The sequence below is a fragment of the Rhamphochromis longiceps genome, linkage group LG17 (assembly GCF_057381845.1).
Source record: "Rhamphochromis longiceps isolate RC_006_pf linkage group LG17, R_longiceps_female_GT1.1, whole genome shotgun sequence".
Classification (NCBI taxonomy): Eukaryota; Metazoa; Chordata; class Actinopteri; order Cichliformes; family Cichlidae; genus Rhamphochromis; species Rhamphochromis longiceps.
In genome coordinates, this window is record NC_140573.1 from 23,041,574 (window position 1) to 23,063,013 (window position 21,440).

Below are 21,440 nucleotides of genomic sequence, written 5' to 3' on the forward strand. Positions count from 1 at the left end.
CCAGCTTTGATTATGACTGACATGCAGATACTTTAGGGTGTCTTCACTCATTCAGGAACCTTCCTAAACAAAGTTGACTTTTAGCAATGGTACTGCTACCTGGATGTAGGCCAGGCTTCTCTCAGAAGAGATGTTTGGTTTGCGAGTGCTTCTTCAGCTTGGGAATTAGCCAACTTCTGCTGATAAATGACCCACTCAGACTGAGGGTGATGGTTTCCTTTTTCTGTATTTGGTGCCAAATGGAAAAAATGGTATATAGGTTCACTATGAGGCAAAAAACAAACAAAAAACCCCCAAACCACACGCAACAATGTATCACTTCCAGCGTGTTTTAAACGAAAAACCAGAACGGATTATGTTTTCATCACAACTGTGTTCCAGCCAGGTGAGGAGAGCTACCTTCGTCATGCTTCCCTAACCTATTAATCTCGGTTTCGTACACCTTTCAGCAAAAGAAGCATCACATTGAAGCTACTTTGAATGCATCGTGTACCTGAATATTGTTGCTTATTTGCTGGATGAATTACTTGCAAGATGACATGAAAAAACAAACAAAAAAAAAGGCATAATTTCCTGTGGTCGACTAATCCATTAAGCCTTCCGGGAGGCATGTAATCAGATAGAATCTAAGCTCTGTAGTGGTGCAGAGTGAGCATGTGCACAGAGCGCTATGTTAAAGTATAAAATATATCACATACCAAACGTGCCCCACATTCTAAGGTTTTCTTGGATCAATCCAGAATTTTCCATAAAATATTCTGAGCTCTCCTCACAGATTTATCTGCTTCCAACCACGGATTGAAATAACATGACTGAGCTTTAAGATGTTCTGGATTCAAAGCAACATCCCGGTGCATCACAGGTGTCTCTTTCAGCTTCTCCTACCACGGATTTGTTAACCGTTTGCACAAACCTTCACAGCCCTGCCAAGCATCCTTTGCTTATCCAGCAAAGCTCAGAAGCTGTCTCCTGCTAATTTATCCAGAAAGATGCACAACAACAGCGTGGAAGCAAGCTGCTGAATGCCGATGTTAGGCAGCCTACCAGCTCTTATTACAAAGTCTTCAGCAACATGTTATTTATTTCTGTATTTGATGTTCATTTTCTTGTTGGCTTTGATTAGAGCAGGGACGCAATAAACTACTTCCATTCTTCCTGAGTCAGTCTTGACTAAACAGTTTCTAAAATGTCAGGACACATACACCACCACCCGTCTTTCCAGTAATAAAAAATGTAATGGCTCATAAGGGCCAGAAAATCTTTAAAAGTAAGAGGCTGAAATTAGTCAAGTATGCTAATTGTGAAATAAATATCATTTAAACAATCAGTTGATCATTTGGTTTCACCGACTGCTTCACTTCCTAGATATTCCATGATCAGCTGTAAGTGGGATTACTCCAAAGTGGAAGTTTTTAGGGTCACTGAGGGCTGAGCATATGCAGAGCACAGTAAAGGTGCCGACACTGCATGTTGCATTTAATTGTTTATAGATGCACTTGAGAGAGCATTGAAGTGACTCCAGAATTAAAATGACAGTTTACATTTTCAGGGTTTGCCATTGCTCTCAATTGGCTTTTTGCTAATATACGCTGTATACAATAAAGACAACAATATGTGACCGTTACGTGACAGAAGCCTGTGCATTTTCCTTTTACTGCTGATTGCTAAACAAAAATATTCATTAAAGTCCTAGAAGTAAAACCCGTGGCCCCTTTGGAGTGCACAAGAAATTCCATTATCCAGGAATTGTGGTGGTTTGGAAGCTTTCGCAACACTGGAAACTCATTTACAGTGTTTCTCCATGCACTGCATCCTAATATATATATAAAAACACCTGATATCACCCCCCCACCTTTTTTTATTGAGCTGATTTTAAAAAACCACAAACAAATTTAAAGGTTCATTTTCATCCGACCTCTTTTTATTAAGCAAAGTATCAGAATGGACTGCAATTAGTTGTTTCACAACTAAAACAAAACCCAAAGATGACTGAGGGGACGTAAAGAACATTTTAGTACTGTTTGAAAGTACTTGCATCTACATCAGAGTATGAAAAGTAGGTGGGTAAAAATGCGACTCACATTTGTTGCGTGCGTGTGCGCGCGCCGGATGACTGTATGCCAGTGGATGTGACATTGTTGAGAGAAGTAAGACATAATGAAGTTAAGCAACCTTGTACTGAAAGTAGTTTAAAAGCACCTCGGACTCCATGTGCTCGAGATGTGATAACTATGTCACAGCAATTTAAAAAATGTGTTATCAATGGTTACATAACAATCAAGATAACTTAAAGCCATAATTTTTTTTAAAAAAAAGTATATATTAGCCCTCAAAAATCAGCTGTCTATATGTTGAGCCGCCCAGTTGAAATTAATTAAAAACAAGACTGGCCTGAAGTAATGCAAAAACAAACTATTAGTAATGGACAAAAACTAAAGAAAGCATGGTCCTAAACATGTTTTAACAAAACCTGCTTAAAAAAATTTAAATGGAAATCAAGACACACGGTAACCCGTGTAGCACTGTTTGCTAATTCTACCATTGGTCATATTTCTTTAAAAAGAACATTCACAAGCATATCGAGTTAATTGATCCCTACGGTACATATCTGGAGAGTAAGATATAAAAAATCTCACTTTTTGGGGCTCTTGCTCTGAACAGATCAGCCACTGATGAAAGAAATGACATCACTGCCCCTCTGTGTTCATAACTGAGAACTGCACTGCAGCGCCATGAATTCTAAACGTCTAGATTCAGTTTTTCCACAACAAACACAAATTTATGGAGACAAATAAATCACTTATCCTGGATCATGCTCAGCACGAGGTATAGTGTCACTTTGGTATGAGTTCAACTTCACTCACCCATCAGACTATGTGTGCACATGTACACAGGTCCATAAGTAATTTGGTTTGATTAATTAAGATGTGCAATGCAGAATTTCAGCTTTAAGTGTTTAAGAATTACACCCTGAATTTGGATACAGCCTGTGAGTGCCTGTTATGGGCTTTTATAGGGCTTTGGAGCGTGATGTCACGGGGGTGGGCGTGGAAAGGATTTTGGGGGTCTAAACAAAGCACAAGCGAAAAAGGAGCGAAGGCACACACGACAGCCATGGTTCGTTCTTGCTGTGTGGTCGGCTGCAATGTTCGATCGCACGACCGGCAAGAGAATAAGCTTGAAAAGGGTTTGTCTTTTCATTCTTTCCCAACCTGGAAGCAACATGAGGCAGCTCGTGTATCGATGTTACCAAACGAAGGCGTCTAGCCTGGATAGCAGCTGTGAGACGAGCTGATATCCAGTTCTCTTCCATCTCCAAATATCTGTTGGTGCTCCAGACATTTTCATTCCAGTAAGTTCTAAATATGTTCATATCACTCTTTATAGCCTATTAGTTTTATTTTCGATGCGCTCTGAGCTCATAGCAAATTAGAACAAACATCCTACTGAGTGATTTTGCAGAACTACCTTCTATCTATAGAGTTGCTAATTATTTGGCATTATTGCAGCAAACCAGCCAATGAAATGGATGAAACATCGTGACTGGGTCGCAGCGCTACACAAGGGACCTGCTTCAAACACACCACCATGCCAATCAGATTACTTCTTCCATGTGAGGGTGAAGAGGTGACCCTTCTGGATAAGATGGTGAAGGTTTGGTGAACAGTGTGGTAGTAAAACCAGGGAAAAATGAAACCTGCTCCTGTTAAATATTCTTAAGTCTTTTGCTGTATAAATAGCGGTATTTTTTCAAAAGATACAGTAAATAAAGTAATGTTAGTAGTGGGTGATATCATGTAAACACTCATGATTTTATGGAAACATTTTGTCATTTGTAAACTATAAAAGCAGCTGGGATTTTTCTTTTTGGAGGACGGCTCCTTTTACCTTTCAATACGGATGGTCTGTTTATGTTTTGATCAAGAGCCTTTTTTGGGCAGCTGAAGAGGAGAAGTCTATGTTATGGCCAACCACTGACTGTATCTTGGTCACATTACCCAGCAAAACCCAGTATGCAGGTTCATCTGTAACAGTCCTTGTGCCACAGATCAACACTGTTGCTTCTACATTAAACAGAAGAGCAGTCGCATGGGTGCAGGTCTCCGCGACTCCGGCCTTACAGGTGCAGTGGGCGGCTTCAACATTCCCTGTGATGCTCACAGTGACCCATGGCTGCAATGCTGGTTCATTCAGTCTTTGAGTGCAGGACCTGAAACACACACAGACAAAGTTCATTTAAAGACAAGAACTATGAGCCAAGGCCGACATAAATGTGTTTTATCTACTTCATCATAAATGTAACAAAGTGTTTAGAAAGTTAGCACATACATGTAATTTTTCATTTCTTTATGTGTCCATCGCTGCATGTTATATTCTAAACCTGCCTGTTCTCTGTCAGAAACCTGCCTGCAGAAAATGAACTTAAAGTATGTAATGTGTAATGTAATCACTTTAGAGATGGAGAAAGCATAAAGTGACAATTATGAATCCCTTAATATGATAAGGAGATTCTGCAGGTCATTAATCAATGTATAAAATTAAAATAAAATGTATTTTTAATGACACAAGATACAAATATGGAAGCAAGATGTATAATTAGAATGATTTATAATAAATATGAATAAATCATTGCAATTTCTTTAACCATAAAGAATAACTAAATCCTTCAGGACAATGTCACATCAATGCACTGAACTCACTATGTTATCCACCTAACAGCCTCCACATGTTCTCACTGTAATTTCCCCTCATGAATGAATTTATGCTGCACTAATGTGAATGTTTGCAGGGAAATCAAACGCATTTCACTCGCAGTACTCGAGCTGACTTACCTTTGTTTGAATGACGACTTGTACGCGCTGATTCCACAGATAAGGTACGAAAATATGTCAGGCTACGTCAATAGCAGTTGGTCTTCAGGGTTTCTACTCCACGGCCGTATTTCATACGGCTCCACATTTCCAATGCACGCTATTTTCTGCAAGTACCGCTGCTTCCCCTCTGAACGAAATCGGTCTCTATACAGTCCATTCTCTTTTGAGCTGCTTTTAAGCATCTTGTAATCGTCTTCCAACACAGTGTGTTTGTTTTGATTCGTAGACCCCACAATGCATTGCGGCGTGACGTCAACCTTATATATATATATGTGAGGCGTCTGCGCATGCGTAGCTCGTGACGTCACTGAAAGGAAATTCGATTGGCTATGATGTGCTGCAACGTCACATAGGCAAGAGGCTATAAATATCCCTCAGACATTTAGACATGCTCATTTGTTGGCACATGTTGAACAGTCGGCGCTCTCTCAGGAAACGTCTCACGCTTTTAACACAAACCAAGAAAATAACATTTGTGACTGCAATGGATGAAAATTCAGATCAGGAGGGGGAAGAAATTGAGCTTCCAGAAGGATCAGGTGTAGCAAAAGAAGGTGAAATAACTGCTGAAACAGAAAGTGTCCGAGCTCTAAACCCTGTAGAACAGGCTGTAGTTGACGTCATCCATGAGATATTTGGTGAAATGGATTCAACAAAGAACAAAGAAAAATACTCTCTGGCATCCATCGACTCACCTCCAATGGCAGAACCTAAGAGCGTTTCTCCAGAAAAATGGTCTCTGGCATCCATCGACTCACCTCCAATGGCAGAACCTAAGAGCGTTTCTCCAGAAAAATGGTCTCTGGTATCCATCGACTCACCTCCAATGGCAGAACCTAAGAGCGTTTCTCCAGAAAAATGCTCTCTGGTATCCATCGACTCACCTCCAATGGCAGAACCTAAGAGCGTTTCTCCAGAAAAATGGTCTCTGGTATCCATCGACTCACCTCCAATGGCAGAACCTAAGAGCGTTTCTCCAGAAAAATGGTCTCTGGTATCCATCGACTCACCTCCAATGGCAGAACCTAAGAGCGTTTCTCCAGAAAAATGGTCTCTGGTATCCATCGACTCACCTCCAATGGCAGAACCTAAGAGCGTTTTTCCAGAAAAATGCTCTCTGGTATCCATCGACTCACCTCCAATGGCAGAACCTAAGAGCGTTTCTCCAGAAAAATGGTCTCTGGCATCCATCGACTCACCTCCAATGGCAGAACCTAAGAGCGTTTCTCCAGAAAAATGGTCTCTGGTATCCATCGACTCACCTCCAATGGCAGAACCTAAGAGCGTTTCTCCAGAAAAATGGTCTCTGGTATCCATCGACTCACCTCCAATGGCAGAACCTAAGAGCGTTTCTCCAGAAAAATGCTCTGCGAGCATTTCAGGCTCTCTTAAAGATTCCTTTGAAGTATTAGAGATGGGTGTTGTGTCAAGGTCATCTTCTGATTTTAAGGAAATGTCCACTGACCTCTCCTTTTTGCTCTTTAAGACACTTCTTGTAAAATGTAAGTCTAAGACCATGCAATCTGTGGCTAAGGCCACAAGTACTTCAAGAGAAATACACACTCTCATCAACCATCTGACAGAGTTGATACAGCCTGAACTCAGCAGCACAGAGTCCGCCATAAATCTGATAAATGACAAGAATCAGTTCATTAAGAAAATGGCCAAATCCCTCATCAAGGAGTTTGGCTCCTCAGACAATGTCTTAAATGCTGCAATGTCAAATGATTCATCTTTTGACAAGGCTGTGATAAGTCATTTGAAATTCGGGCTCCCCAGTCCTCCAGAAAAGTCCAAAATTTCCAGGTTTTTTTCAGCAGTGTTAAAAGCTTTTTCAAAACCCTTTACGTGCTGCTTTAAAGGGCAGCAATGATTACATGACATTTTTGCCTTTTTCCTGCTGCCTTGCTTCTTTTAAAATCTTGAAGCAGAATTTTAGCACCAAATCCATTTCCATCGCCCCCAACCAGTCGCAGCGGATGGCTGCCCCTTTCTGAGCCTGGTTCCGTTGGAAGTTTCTTCCTGTCAGAAGGGAGTTTTTCTTCCCCACTGTCGCCTTGTGCTTGCTCAAAGGGGGATCATTTGATTGTTGGGCTTCTCTGTAGTACTGTATTGTTTTTACCTTACAGTACAAACAGGGAAGAAACTTGTGATTTGGCGCTTTATTTAAGATATATATCATATACAAAATATCATATATATCAAATAAAACAATAATATCAAATAAAAACATTCAGACTGTTGTCTTGTTTTTCTATGTTGTCAAATATGTAACAAGTTGAGTGTGTGCATTCTGGTCATTAGCATTTTTGGTTTTTTCATTTTTAATGTATTCGAGCTGAATTCGGGGTGCGAGGTAGTTGCTTACTACAGCATGTTTGTATAGACACTATGGAGTTCTGAGCTACTAGGAAGTAGGAAGAGGCTGACTTAACCACCCCTCCCTCCTACCACACATACAAGATTGATTTAAATTTGTAGGATCTGATCTCTTTCAGAACCCAGCTTTGCTCTCAGGAGGTAGGAGTTAGTCTGAAACTTCAAAATGAGGTGGCCAGCTCTCTTCCATGTGTGTGACATAAGCGACTGAATCTGACAAAAAACTTGAATATTTTTCTGTCCTTTGAACATCCAATACGTACAAATAGAATAGAATAATGCTTTAAATGTCCCACAAGGGGAAATTTGATGTATAAGCGGCAAAAAGAAACAAAAATACACACAGAACAGAAAGACAATGTTTACATATTTTACATACAAACCCAGGTTGTAGTGTGCAAACAGAGCAAGATACTGAAAGATGTTTACATATTTAGAATATTTAGAATATTTTGAAAAGTGCAGGTTGTGTATTGTACCTGTGCATTAAAAAGTAGACATGTAACTTCCAATAAGTTAGTGTATATATAGACTGAGAGAAGTAATGTGCAAGTTATAACAGCAGAAGTTGTCACAGCACTGATGTAAACCTCTATGTTTGTTGGGAGCAGTTTTGATTGTGCAGTCTGACAGCTGTAGAGAGGAAGGACCTGCGGAAACGCTCCTTCAAGCATCTAGGATGCAGCAGTCTGTCACTGAAGGAGCTCTGCAGTCCAGCAACATTTACATGCACGGGGTGGGAGACTCTGTCCATCAGAGAAGTTATTTTGGCCAGAGTCCTTCTGTCTCCCACCACCTGCACTGGATCCAGGGTGCATGCCAGCACAGTTCCCTGTGGGGCCCCTGTACTGCATATGAGTATGTATGTATGTATTGTAGAATTCAACTAGGTGCAATATGTCAGTGAGTGCAGAATTTAGGAGAATCACAAGAATCCATTTGCAGTCCAAGTTCTTCCCCCCTGTTGGACAGTCATTCTGCGAGCCTTATGAATGTGTTTGCAAAGAATCAGATCTTAGTGAACTCTGGCTCAAGGTCAGGGGTCAGAGGTCAAGTTGTCTGAAAATCTTGTAAATGTGATAACTTTAGAACAAGATGATGTAGAATTTTGAAATTGATACCATAGGTGTATCTATTATGAGGCTGAGTGGGACGATTGGTCAGTATCAGTAGCTATGTGCATGACTAGTTTCATTTCATGTAGTAAATCTTTACATTGTAGACTTTCAACCTGGGGCCTCATACACAACACCAACCTGTCTACGTGGTTCTTCTTCAGCTATCTGAGAATTTTTATGGGAAGTGTATTTTTCTGGTATTTTCTTAGCCTCATCTATTTTTTAAAAAGCACATAAAAAGGAGGAAGCAGGGGAAATGGGTGAGGGTGAGCATCTGAGTGACTTTAATCCAAATTGCGATGCTTAGGCGACTTGACCCAGGCAGCTCTAAACGAGCAAAGCCTGCTTTCATAAAGACATAACAGTGTGAAAAAGTGTTCATCAATCCCTCCTTTCCTTTTCACATTTTGCTAGAAAAACGGAAAATTTATGCAGTAATTTACTGAAACGTGTATAAAAATACGTGGAGGCACAACACACTGCTCCAGTAATGTTTAGGTCCGGTCGTTACTGAAACATTGTGTTTTTCTAAATAATGGCATTCTATTCTATTCTATCTAGCTATGCTTTTCCTACATTTGCTGTGTCTTTGGGATTGTTGTCATGCTGAAAAATGAGGCCATTGTCATTAAGATGACCAATTTCCAGATGGTATTGCAGATGGAATAAACAAAGAATTCAAGTGCGTTTCATTAAAGCTGGTTTGACGGTTTGACCAGCTTTGATTATGACTGACATGCAGATACTTTAGGGTGTCTTCACTCATTCAGGAACCTTCCTAAACAAAGTTGACTTTTAGCAATGGTACTGCTACCTGGATGTAGGCCAGGCTTCTCTCAGAAGAGATGTTTGGTTTGCGAGTGCTTCTTCAGCTTGGGAATTAGCCAACTTCTGCTGATAAATGACCCACTCAGACTGAGGGTGATGGTTTCCTTTTTCTGTATTTGGTGCCAAATGGAAAAAATGGTATATAGGTTCACTATGAGGCAAGAAACAAACAAAAAAACCCCAAACCACACGCAACAATGTATCACTTCCAGCGTGTTTTAAACGAAAAACCAGAACGGATTATGTTTTCATCACAACTGTGTTCCAGCCAGGTGAGGAGAGCTACCTTCGTCATGCTTCCCTAACCTATTAATCTCGGTTTCGTACACCTTTCAGCAAAAGAAGCATCACATTGAAGCTACTTTGAATGCATCGTGTACCTGAATATTGTTGCTTATTTGCTGGATGAATTACTTGCAAGATGACATGAAAAAACAAACAAAAAAAAGGCATAATTTCCTGTGGTCGACTAATCCATTAAGCCTTCCGGGAGGCATGTAATCAGATAGAATCTAAGCTCTGTAGTGGTGCAGAGTGAGCATGTGCACAGAGCGCTATGTTAAAGTATAAAATATATCACATACCAAACGTGCCCCACATTCTAAGGTTTTCTTGGATCAATCCAGAATTTTCCATAAAATATTCTGAGCTCTCCTCACAGATGTATCTGCTTCCAACCACGGATTGAAATAACATGACTGAGCTTTAAGATGTTCTGGATTCAAAGCAACATCCCGGTGCATCACAGGTGTCTCTTTCAGCTTCTCCTACCACGGATTTGTTAACCGTTTGCACAAACCTTCACAGCCCTGCCAAGCATCCTTTGCTTATCCAGCAAAGCTCAGAAGCTGTCTCCTGCTAATTTATCCAGAAAGATGCACAACAACAGCGTGGAAGCAAGCTGCTGAATGCCGATGTTAGGCAGCCTACCAGCTCTTATTACAAAGTCTTCAGCAACATGTTATTTATTTCTGTATTTGATGTTCATTTTCTTGTTGGCTTTGATTAGAGCAGGGACGCAATAAACTACTTCCATTCTTCCTGAGTCAGTCTTGACTAAACAGTTTCTAAAATGTCAGGACACATACACCACCACCCGTCTTTCCAGTAATAAAAAATGTAATGGCTCATAAGGGCCAGAAAATCTTTAAAAGTAAGAGGCTGAAATTAGTCAAGTATGCTAATTGTGAAATAAATATCATTTAAACAATCAGTTGATCATTTGGTTTCACCGACTGCTTCACTTCCTAGATATTCCATGATCAGCTGTAAGTGGGATTACTCCAAAGTGGAAGTTTTTAGGGTCACTGAGGGCTGAGCATATGCAGAGCACAGTAAAGGTGCCGACACTGCATGTTGCATTTAATTGTTTATAGATGCACTTGAGAGAGCATTGAAGTGACTCCAGAATTAAAATGACAGTTTACATTTTCAGGGTTTGCCATTGCTCTCAATTGGCTTTTTGCTAATATACGCTGTATACAATAAAGACAACAATATGTGACCGTTACGTGACAGAAGCCTGTGCATTTTCCTTTTACTGCTGATTGCTAAACAAAAATATTCATTAAAGTCCTAGAAGTAAAACCCGTGGCCCCTTTGGAGTGCACAAGAAATTCCATTATCCAGGAATTGTGGTGGTTTGGAAGCTTTCGCAACACTGGAAACTCATTTACAGTGTTTCTCCATGCACTGCATCCTAATATATATATAAAAACACCTGATATCACCCCCCCACCTTTTTTTATTGAGCTGATTTTAAAAAACCACAAACAAATTTAAAGGTTCATTTTCATCCGACCTCTTTTTATTAAGCAAAGTATCAGAATGGACTGCAATTAGTTGTTTCACAACTAAAACAACCCAAAGATGACTGAGGGGACGTAAAGAACATTTTAGTAGTGTTTGAAAGTACTTGCATCTACATCAGAGTATGAAAAGTAGGTGGGTAAAAATGCGACTCACATTTGTTGCGTGCGTGTGCGCGCGCCGGATGACTGTATGCCAGTGGATGTGACATTGTTGAGAGAAGTAAGACATAATGAAGTTAAGCAACCTTGTACTGAAAGTAGTTTAAAAGCACCTCGGACTCCATGTGCTCGAGATGTGATAACTATGTCACAGCAATTTAAAAAATGTGTTATCAATGGTTACATAACAATCAAGATAACTTAAAGCCATAATTTTTTTTTTTTTTAAAGTATATATTAGCCCTCAAAAATCAGCTGTCTATATGTTGAGCCGCCCAGTTGAAATTAATTAAAAACAAGACTGGCCTGAAGTAATGCAAAAACAAACTATTAGTAATGGACAAAAACTAAAGAAAGCATGGTCCTAAACATGTTTTAACAAAACCTGCTTAAAAAAATTTAAATGGAAATCAAGACACACGGTAACCCGTGTAGCACTGTTTGCTAATTCTACCATTGGTCATATTTCTTTAAAAAGAACATTCACAAGCATATCGAGTTAATTGATCCCTACGGTACATATCTGGAGAGTAAGATATAAAAAAAATAAAGATGGAAAATAAATCGGCTCTCAGGAGAAAATTCCCCTGTTACCGATAACTCAAAAAAAAAGAAAAGAAAAAATCTTCTGTACATATCAGACTCTAAAAGATATATTTATATTTTGTCACCTCTTGTTAATGATTTACATCCAAAAATAAAATTAAATCTTCAGTCAGTCTTTTTAATCTTTTTTTTTAAAGTGATCAGTAAAAACAGCGGCTGGTGGGTCCTGCAACGTTACGATGCAGCGTGACAGCCGGGAGTTCAGTACTTCACACATGAACGACAACAGAACCAAAGTAGAAGCCGGTTCCTAACAAAGCTAGGACTACTGGTCGTCTTTACCACAGTGTTGGTGACTACGCCTCAGTTTTCTTTTCTTTTAGTTTTTACAGTGTCTCGTCATATCGTCCTGTCACAGCAGCATGGACTCCTGCATGGCAAACGCCTCCTGTGCGTGCCTGTAGTGTGGTCCTCCAAACAGCTGAGGAAGCTGTTGCCGTAACACAGGCTGCTGGTGCTGCTGCTGCTCTTGGAGTTGCGGTCGGTACTGACGCAGGGCGTCCGGGTTGTCGGGGAAGGTGAACTCTGCGAGGGGCGACATCTGCGCCTTCTGGAAGCTGGGCGAGCGAGGCATCCCACCTGGGGATGTAGGGGGCAACTCCTCCGTTGGCTCCCACTGGAGCCCATCTACACCCTGCTGAGCTGGCAGGTAGTGCGGGTTTGGCTCACCCCGCTGGTGTCCTTCGAACCTGTAGACCTGTGCTGTGGAGGTGAGCTGTTGCAGATAGATGGGGGTGGAGCTCCCTTGGTTGTCCAGCTCCAGGGGAGGCCTGGGGTTCCGAGGATTGCGGGCGGAGCTGTGCGTTGGCTGCCTGCGGTAGGTGGCGAAGGTGTTATTCATGAGGGTCTTGTCTGGGGAGAAGCTGTTGGGCTGTCGCTGGGTGGTGGCATACGCTCGTTCTCCATACAATGCACTGGGCGGTGCAGGATATCGGGAGGGCAGAGCATAGAGTCTGTTGTCCACGCTTTGGGTGGGATGTGGAATGGGGACCTCAGTAGTAGTCCTGCCTGGAGAGTGCTGATGAGGTGGGGTATGGAACTGGTTCTTTGGGTCAGGGTAGCCAGTCGGAACATTTACAGGACTGTTGTGAGGAAAACGAGGAGGAAGAGGCTGTCTGGCCATTCTGGGCCCGGGTGCCACGGAGACGACACTCCCAGACAGGCTGGACCCGTGGCTCGGGCTGCCCTGATGCAGGGCTGACACATTGTAGGGTATCTCATTACGAAAGGGCCTCAATCTGGACGGAGGCTTCTCAAGCTCCAGGATCTCGAAGTCCTGCTCCGGCAGCCCTGGTACATTATCATACTGGGAGGCATTGGAGCCTCGGTCGGTGCCGGGGGCGTAGCCCTTGGAGCGTGGCCGGCGGTGAGGCTGAGCGGTGTCATCTGGGCTGGAAGGAGCCGGCGATGGCCCTCGGCTCATCTGAATTTCCCGCAAAGCTTCTAGCTTTGTCTCGGAGGGTTTGACCCACCGGGGCCCAGGCATGTCTCTGCGGGAGCTAGAGGCTGCGTTGGAGTTGTGGTTAGCGATGGCGTGAGCCTTTCCTCCATCCACAGCGGTCATCTGTGGTGTTGGGGTGGGGGCTGACAGTGGTGTCGCCCCCCTCTCTGGTGTGGTGTAGGTGGATTGCTTTTGTGTCTCATTTGAGATTTCACCTGACCCCCTGGAGTGGGTTTCCCTTTTGTCCCCCTTGTGGTGACGGATCCGTTTCTCCAGCGATTCCCGGTGGGCTCGGCTCGGGGGCCGTCCGTCCCGCTGGGGGTCTGGTAGAGGACTTGGCTCCCTGGGGGGCTCGGCTGGCTCCGCGTGGCTTTGACCGTTGGCCACGTGGTTTGCTACGGCTATCTCAGGAGGAAGCTGCCCTAGAGGCTTCTTGGGAAACTCGTCCTCTTTACCTGTAAAAGATCGGAGGGGGAAAAAAAGGTGTAAACGCATTAGAACGCCATCAGGAAACAAAGGTGAGCGGTGATGACTGAACACACTGTGTGGCGCTGGTTCACATCTGATGACGTGTCACAAACGGGCACATGAATTCATGCAACAACACTGCCATAGAGAGTACAAAATAAAGGAGAATACACTCATGAAGACACATAATCACATATCCACAGGCAAAGAGTGGGAGGAGGATAGGGAAAAAAACATCAGAAATAATGTTTGATATAAATTCCCATCATGGGAGACTCAATTAGGAAGAGACACTCTACTGAGCGTGCTCTGAAATGATTAGTCTTTCTACATTTCATTAAACAGTACTCGGCTGCAGTAGTAGCTCCAGGCTTGAAAGGTCATACAGAAATATTTCTTGATTAATGAACCTTCTTAAATGCACTGAGACTTATAAGTACAACTATAAAAAGAGAGAGAGAGTACTCAGCTTCTACAACCAGTACAAGGTTTGACATTAGTACTCAAACTTGCTGCTTTACATCTGAAAGAAATGAGCGGAGCTGACAGGAACACACGGTGTGGGTTATGTGGGTGTTTTAAGGGAAAAAGTGATGACCAGAGTCAGGTCAGGACGACAGCAGCTGGAGGAAGAGGAAGCGCTGTGGGAGTTATCCAGGAAGTCGACTTATTGGACCTGCATCCACAGACTAAAGAGCGTGTGCGTGACGAAATTACCCACTGACCTCGGTCACTTTTGTTCCACCACAAACTGCTTAAAACCCACCGGGGGACAAAGTTAACGTCTTTCACTTATTGAATTTATTGTTTTAATTTAAAGAAATAGAAACTTGGGATTTTTTTTCCTAACCAACTTTTCTGTTTTGTTTTCTTCGTTCATTTCCATTCACGTTTATTAGACGAGCCAAAACACAATCCTCTTTTTCATTCGTGCGTTTTATTAGATAACAAAATACAAATCAAACTTGTGTTTCTTCTGCTACTGCAAGACTACAGCCCTCAATCAAGAGGTTTATACAGTGCTGTGAAAAAGTGTTTGCCCCTTATTAATTCCATAGTTTTTTGCATATTTATCACACTTACATATTTCTGATATTGGAACAAATATCAATATAAGACAAAGATAAGGGAAGAATACAAAACGCAGTTTTTCATTTATTAAGGAGGAAAGACGTTATAAGCCCTTAACCCTAATAACTGCTTGTGCCACCCTTCGTAGCAACTGCAATCAAACTTTTGCAATTACTGACTACGTGTGTTTCACATTGCTGTGGAGGAATTTGGGCCCAGAATTGTTTTAATTCAGCCACACTGGAGGGTTTTCCAGCACAAACAGCCTGTTTAAGGTCAAAGCACATCAATCAGATTTGGGTTTAAGCTTTGACCCAGCCACTCCAAAGCCTTCATTTAGTTTTTTTTGAGCCATTCAATCACTGTCCTGCTCCAGGTCCAAAGTGCTTCAGGACACAAACTGATGGCTGGAGATTCTTCTTCAGGGTTTTGAATCTTAACTGGGGTAAGTAAGGCCTGCAGTTGTTCAGATTTTGTTTTAAGTGTCCTTTAACTTGTGTGATGCAAACAGAAAAGTGATGCCAGTGTAGTGAGCGATTGTTTTTCCAGCATGACTGTAGAAATGCTGCTGTAGAGTCTTTTCACCTCACCTGCTGACAGGTCAGAGGCAAATAAAATTGCTCTTTGAAGTCAACACCCCTGTATTAAATGCCATTTCTGCAGTTGTTGGAAGCAATAAAGAACTCAGAGTACTGAGTAAATTACATGCTGTGGTGATTAAAAAAAACTTAAATTAAGCCAAGTAAACACTCAGAATCATAAAACTGTCAAATCTCACAGTTCAGCCTATTCAGACACAAGGATGCAGATTAAAATAGCCCTGCTGCACAGCAGCACATGTGGCAGCAGATAGCTGTTAAAACATAAGTTTAACAAAAGCCTCCAGTGTTCAAAAAAAGGCCCATTATCTTGTCAGCAGGCAGGAAAGTGAACAGACTACTATTAAAGTTGTGTGGGCTCTGGAAGAAAGGAAAGCCCTTCCTCCTTCAGCTACAGCTGCTGTTATAGAGGTTTATATAGTGTGGCGCAGGAGGAAAGCAACCACACAGGAACCTGGAAAAGACTGTGAAGACAGGTGTAGATGCATTAAGGACCTTTATCTAAATTTACGGCTGTGCCTTTAAGTAACATTAGCACAAATGCAAGGTTAATTTAGAAGATGAGGAATTTTGTCTCTAAAACTAAAGTTCTCCACACAGAGTCATGCAATACTTTTAGTTTCCCACCAGATGGCGCCTTATATCATCAATTTTACATCTGCAGCCACATTGTACGGTAGTCAAAACAAAAAGGAGAAGGGGATCAAAAACTAAAGGTAAGAGATGAGCTAACCATTGAAGGACTCCAAATAAGCAGCAAAGCAAGTCTGAAATATTATGCTGGAAGATCAGTTTGTGACAGAAACAAAGAAAAATAAACCCGAGTGCTGCGGGACAGACAGGCGACAGACAGGACGGACTGACTGTGGGACAGATGGACAGAGACATGGAGAACGAAGGACCAGTCAGGATAGCCCACCGGTTGCTGTTGTAGGAGGGAATGTGGCCGCCGCTCACAGCCACACTTTTGTTGTTGTTGGCTTACATTGTTTGAAAGAAGAAGGGAGAGAAGGCAGATTAATGAGGAGACAGAGCAGGATTCGAAAAGCACAGAGCACTTATCCCGGCTGAAGTTGGGTTATAGGGTAAGTAAATCCAGATAAGGGAAAGAAACCCTGGATATGTTACGCTTGCTTAGTGGTACAGAGCCCAGGCTGAGTGAGAACCTACATAGACACCAGTTAGTTTGTTTGTCAGGGCACCGACTAACTCTGACTAATGTGTCTATTTTTGTGTAGTTGTTTTTTCCCCTTTCTTAGTGGTAGCTCACTCATCTTGTGGACTTCAGGTGGACCCTCAGAGGATCTTCATGTATGGATAGAGCCACGCTAGTACCAGCTTGGGTGTACGCTGATTCTTTGATTCCCTTTGGCCTCTTGATTGTGAACATCTCAAACAATTCTCTTACATTTTGCCACTAAATAGAACAATTAAGAAAAGTTGGAAGATGTTTCTATTTCCAAATTTATAGAACTAAATTGCTTTTTCTCCTGACCAACAGATGAAGTAGATCATAGATTGAGTGTACAGCGATATCCTCAAGAGTAAAAGCGTAAAATCTGACATTTGGCTTGGATTTGTTTGTCACATTTGCACTAAAAGGGCAACTGGAGGTGAGGTTTCTGGAATTGTTTGTGCATAGAGGAACTTTTGTCACTCTCCAACACAAGTTTAAAACCAACTGGAGACTGATTTACTTGAGAAGAGCAGACTTTTTGATAATTTATAGAAAATGGATTGTTTGGTGCAGAAGTACCTGGTGCGGGCAGCTCCAGCTTCGCCCTCCTGAGCTCTGTCATGGACGCCTGCAGCTGCTCGATCACAAAGTCGTCCTCGCAGAAGAAATCTTTGGACAAAGTCACCTGCAGAAACTCCACCAGCTCCTCCATGGACAGCTTCATCAGGTGCTCTGCAGACACACACACACTCACACTGATGAGAAGTGTTGTGAGGGGTGAAATCAGCTGGTTTCAGTTTGTGGAGGAAACGGTCTTACTCTTGTGCAGTTTGAGGAGCGTGTAGGACATGGCAGGCAGCACTCTTTCACCCTCCAAGATATAGATGTCCCAGATCCTGAGGGTCAGTGTGAAGGGAGTCTGACCACGAGCAGAACGAAAAGTTAGACGATAAGTTACTGAAGAAGGTAATTTATCTATATTTTTGTGACTGTCAGCAGTTGCCGTGAAAAAAAAAAGAACTTAACCTCTTACTTTACTGGGAATTATTTTAAAGGAGCACTGATTACTCTAACTTACACAAAACATAATCGTAATCTTTTAAAAATCCTAAATACTGCATGCATGCTACGACCTCCAAAAGCAGCCGTAGCTTTGCACGTGCAGCAGACTCTGAGTCAGCGATGGGTCAGTGTACAGTGCTGCTTTTTGTTGTGATTACCAGTCAAAAGGAAAAAGAGAAGTGATATTAGTCGTCACAGCTTTCTTGTTGAAAAGGAGTGGGAAAATGTCCCGGCATGGTCTCGTCAGTCATTCCAAAAGCTTGTTCAGTCACTAAAGGCGATTGAGTCTTTGCAGCTTTTGGAACTCTTTTAAAAACATATTTAAATCATGCGGTTTGCCATGACTGCTGATCCTTTTATCCTCTTTAATATCCAATATATTCATTTGTAACCTTTCATATTTGTTGCTTTCATTACGGTTCAGAGCTTTGTAACTTTCTTTGAAAGTCTTGGTTTTAAAGGTGCTTTATAAATACAAATAAAGTAAAAATCCACCACTGACAGGCTCCTAAACCTCTCACATTCCTGGCGATTAAAAGCTGTTTACGGGCTGTCAGAAACGTGGTGGGTTGGTTGGTTTTAATCATTGAATTGGAGCAGCTCATTGGCTGAAACCAAGTAGAGAAATCACAGCATTGGTTGTTAATAATAAAAAATTATTCAATAACTTCAGTTACTGATTATTGGGTTTCTCTCTGCAGCATAAAGCACCTTGGATGGATGGATTCACAATTATCCAGGCTTGGCATCAGGAGTACACTAGCTTATAAAGCCCTGAGGCTGGGAGTCATGAAACCCTTCACGTGTACAGGTGCCAACAACCTTATGATGGAAATACCCAGCTTATAAGTTAACCAAGTTACGTTGCTGCTCTTCTACATGTCTTCATAGATCCTTTTGAAGGTTGTGAGATCATATCTTGCTTGTAACTGCACTCACTCTGTCCAGAAAGCACTGGAAGAACCACTTCATGGTGTAGAGACTGGTGAACACCTCTTGGTTGTCCTGCAGCAAACAGAAAATGGTGACAGAGTGAGGATTAAGCAGCCACCTCTGAGGGATTAAAGGTTTCATTTCTGGCACTATGACTGGCTGGTACGTCATGCAGCACTTGCTTCATTATTAATTGTCACACAGGTCTCGTGTTTCTCACCAGGTGCTGTTTCAGTTTGGGCATCATCTTCTTGAGGATGCGGTCGTGGTGCTCCTGGAAACGCATCAGCTTCGGGAAACCAGGGACAAAAAACCCTGAAGGTGTGGAGAAAAGAGCCGTAATGATGATCATCCCTTAAACTCTGTATGTAAACTTACACATCTGTGTGTCCAGATTAGAGATGGCACGATACCACTTTTTTATGTCCGATACCGATATCATAAATTTGGATATCTGCCGATACCGATATGAATCCGATATAGTGTTTTTTAATCAACAAAACTGTTTTTTTTTAAATATCTTGCTGCATTTTGTATAAGTTCATACTCAAGTTTAAAACAACAACCACACTAAAGCTATTCTGTTATACCTGTATGCAAAAAAAATTATTTCATAGTACAGCAATACTGATCAATCTAATAAACTTAAACCTACACCATCCTCCCTATTCTGGTATTTTAAAGAGTACTTAGCATAAATATTAAGCAACCTAACTAATAGGGTTCCAACTCCCAGCAACAACAAAAATAAATAAATAAAAAATAGGGAACCACCCCTCACACTCCACCTCATGATGCTTAATCGACGTAATCAACCTTAATTTGATGCAGTGTGGAAAAAAATGCACAGAAATCAATTATTTTTCAAGAAATATTAAATAGATTCAACATCTTTCTTCAACAAAATTGCAGACTGCACAGATGGTACCTTCCCAAAGGAAAAAGTACTATAGCTTACTAGGGTATATATATTAGACTTAATAGTTACTATATACAGTAATGGACTTCTATTCATTTTACATCAAATTAAAACTTTGGCTGTCAGATAATTATTTATTAAAAGCTCGACATTTTAAATGAGAATAAGAAAGAAAAGTATGTCTTTGTGCCCCCTTTTCCCAGTTAATGCCCTATCGGCCCCCCTGGCTAAACTTTGCTAGATCCGCCCCTGCACAGTTACCAGCGTCAGCTACGTAGAAAAAGATCCTCGAGTAGAAAGTAATAATAAATAAATTCTAACAACAGCTTATCAAGCTTAAACGTGCTGCTGCTGTTCAGCCGCTGGTTTCCTCTTTCTGGTGCAAAGTGGGCCAAAAACAAAGAAGAGACACCGACTCGCGACAGAAAAGCCGATCAGCTGATCGTTAAGCAGTTTCATGATTGAAGTAGCAGCAGGAGAGGCAGTCGCTTGTTAAGCTTAACGCAGGAATGCTTTACAAACATTCAGAGATGGACTTACACACTTGCTTTACTTCTCTCGGGGATAACTTTGTCGGAGATGAAATGCCGGGTTGCTAGCGAAGCTCCACATGCTATCCAGACCACTGACAGGTCCCGCATGCCACAGCCGCTCTATCACGTGATGCATACTGCTCCGACGTGCTAACCTGAGGTGAGTTACGGTGTGTTGCAAGTTTTGTGAGGTGCTTTCGTGATATTTAATGGATCGGATTACATTTTTTATTTTTCTCCGATATCCGATCCAGTAATTTAGGTCAGTATCGGACCGATACGTAATATCGGATCGGTCCATCTCTAGTCCAGATGTTTAAAGTTAGATTCATGAGCTCACTGCAGCAGCATGCGTGCTGCTAATTTGTCCTGAGTGCTTCCTCAATGATGCCTTTCGCTGATAATTTTATCGCTTAACGCTTGATAAGACTGGAGGAGGTCCAGAGTCGCTCAAGGTCATTTCAGTGCAGAGACCAGAGTCAGTTAAACACTCTAAATGTCAAAAATGCAAATCTGGCAGCTGTGGTCAGAAGATTCGTGCCTTAACCTGACATAACAGATGGTTTGTCACCTTCTGAGCAGCTCTGTGGAAACAGGAAAAGGCCAGGCATGTTTTTTTAAAGAAGAACTTGGCAGATGATCTGAACCCTCTGTGACAGCAATTTTAGGCCAGTAAATTCAAACGTGGTGATTACACAAAGTGCAACGGACAATCAAAGTTTGTCTATGCTGAGGATTTTTGTAGTTTGACATCTGAACTCCACTTTAAGGAGTCAGCATGCAACACTCAGGCTGCAGGAGCTGTGCACACTGAATTCAGTACAAGCGGTCTGCACATCATGTGCAAGAAACTTCCTCTTTTTCTTTTCTTCTGCACATTCAGTTACAGTTCTTGTTTAGTTTAACCATTAGTGGAGTGGCTGTACATTCCAGCTTCTGTGTCAGGAAGCTTTACTTGGCGATGAACATGAGAACAAAAGAGTTGAAAGAGAAGTATATAAATACGACCACAGGCTGCACTTTGAGAACCCTGAGCCTTCAGAAACAGGTGCGCACGTTACCGTGCATGGCGTGCTTCTGCCCAGACAGCAGTTTGACGAGAGCCCAGAAGGCGTCCTCTTCATTCATGTAGATCAGCAGCAGAGCTGTGATCTGACTCATGCCCTGGCAGTAGCCCACCTCCTGCAAACACACATCAATCAGCTGAGGGGAAACAACAACGGAGCCATTCTTTGCTTTACTTTTGTAAACTTGGCTTAACTTAATTTACATACAGTTCCTTTATTTGAGGTGAAACACTGAGATAGTTTATAGTGAGATAATTATTAAAGGATATACAAACTTTGATAAAGTAATATCTGTAAGTGCAGATAAGTCATCTCCATCCATTATAGAAATACTTTGGTGACCTAACAATAAATCTGTAGTTCAGCATTTTTCAGCCCTGCTTCATTATTATTAC

The 21,440-nt window shown here is 41.8% G+C and overlaps 1 protein-coding gene and 1 long non-coding RNA gene across 3 annotated transcripts in view; both read right to left on the minus strand.

Moving 5' to 3' along the window:
* Positions 1–2,411: 2,411 nt before the first annotated feature.
* LOC146649721 (uncharacterized) lies at positions 2,412–5,626 on the minus strand. Its single transcript, XR_014908290.1, has 2 exons — positions 4,833–5,626; positions 2,412–4,210 (listed from the first exon to the last, which is right to left on the minus strand). It is a non-coding gene; the product is annotated as an uncharacterized LOC146649721 (long non-coding RNA).
* A 6,083-nt stretch (positions 5,627–11,709) lies between these two features.
* The window catches only part of usp6nl (USP6 N-terminal like), a 103,285-nt gene continuing 93,554 nt past the window's right edge, over positions 11,710–21,440 (minus strand). For both annotated transcript variants that reach the window (XM_085387129.1, XM_085387128.1), the window contains 6 exons: positions 21,040–21,160; positions 18,747–18,841; positions 18,533–18,598; positions 17,351–17,450; positions 17,111–17,263; positions 11,710–13,671 (listed from right to left, as the gene is read on the minus strand). In XM_085387129.1, coding sequence (XP_085243255.1) covers positions 12,128–13,671; positions 17,111–17,263; positions 17,351–17,450; positions 18,533–18,598; positions 18,747–18,841; positions 21,040–21,160 — 2,079 coding nt within the window. In that variant the 3' untranslated portion in view covers positions 11,710–12,127. The remainder of the gene's footprint in view (positions 13,672–17,110; positions 17,264–17,350; positions 17,451–18,532; positions 18,599–18,746; positions 18,842–21,039; positions 21,161–21,440) is intronic.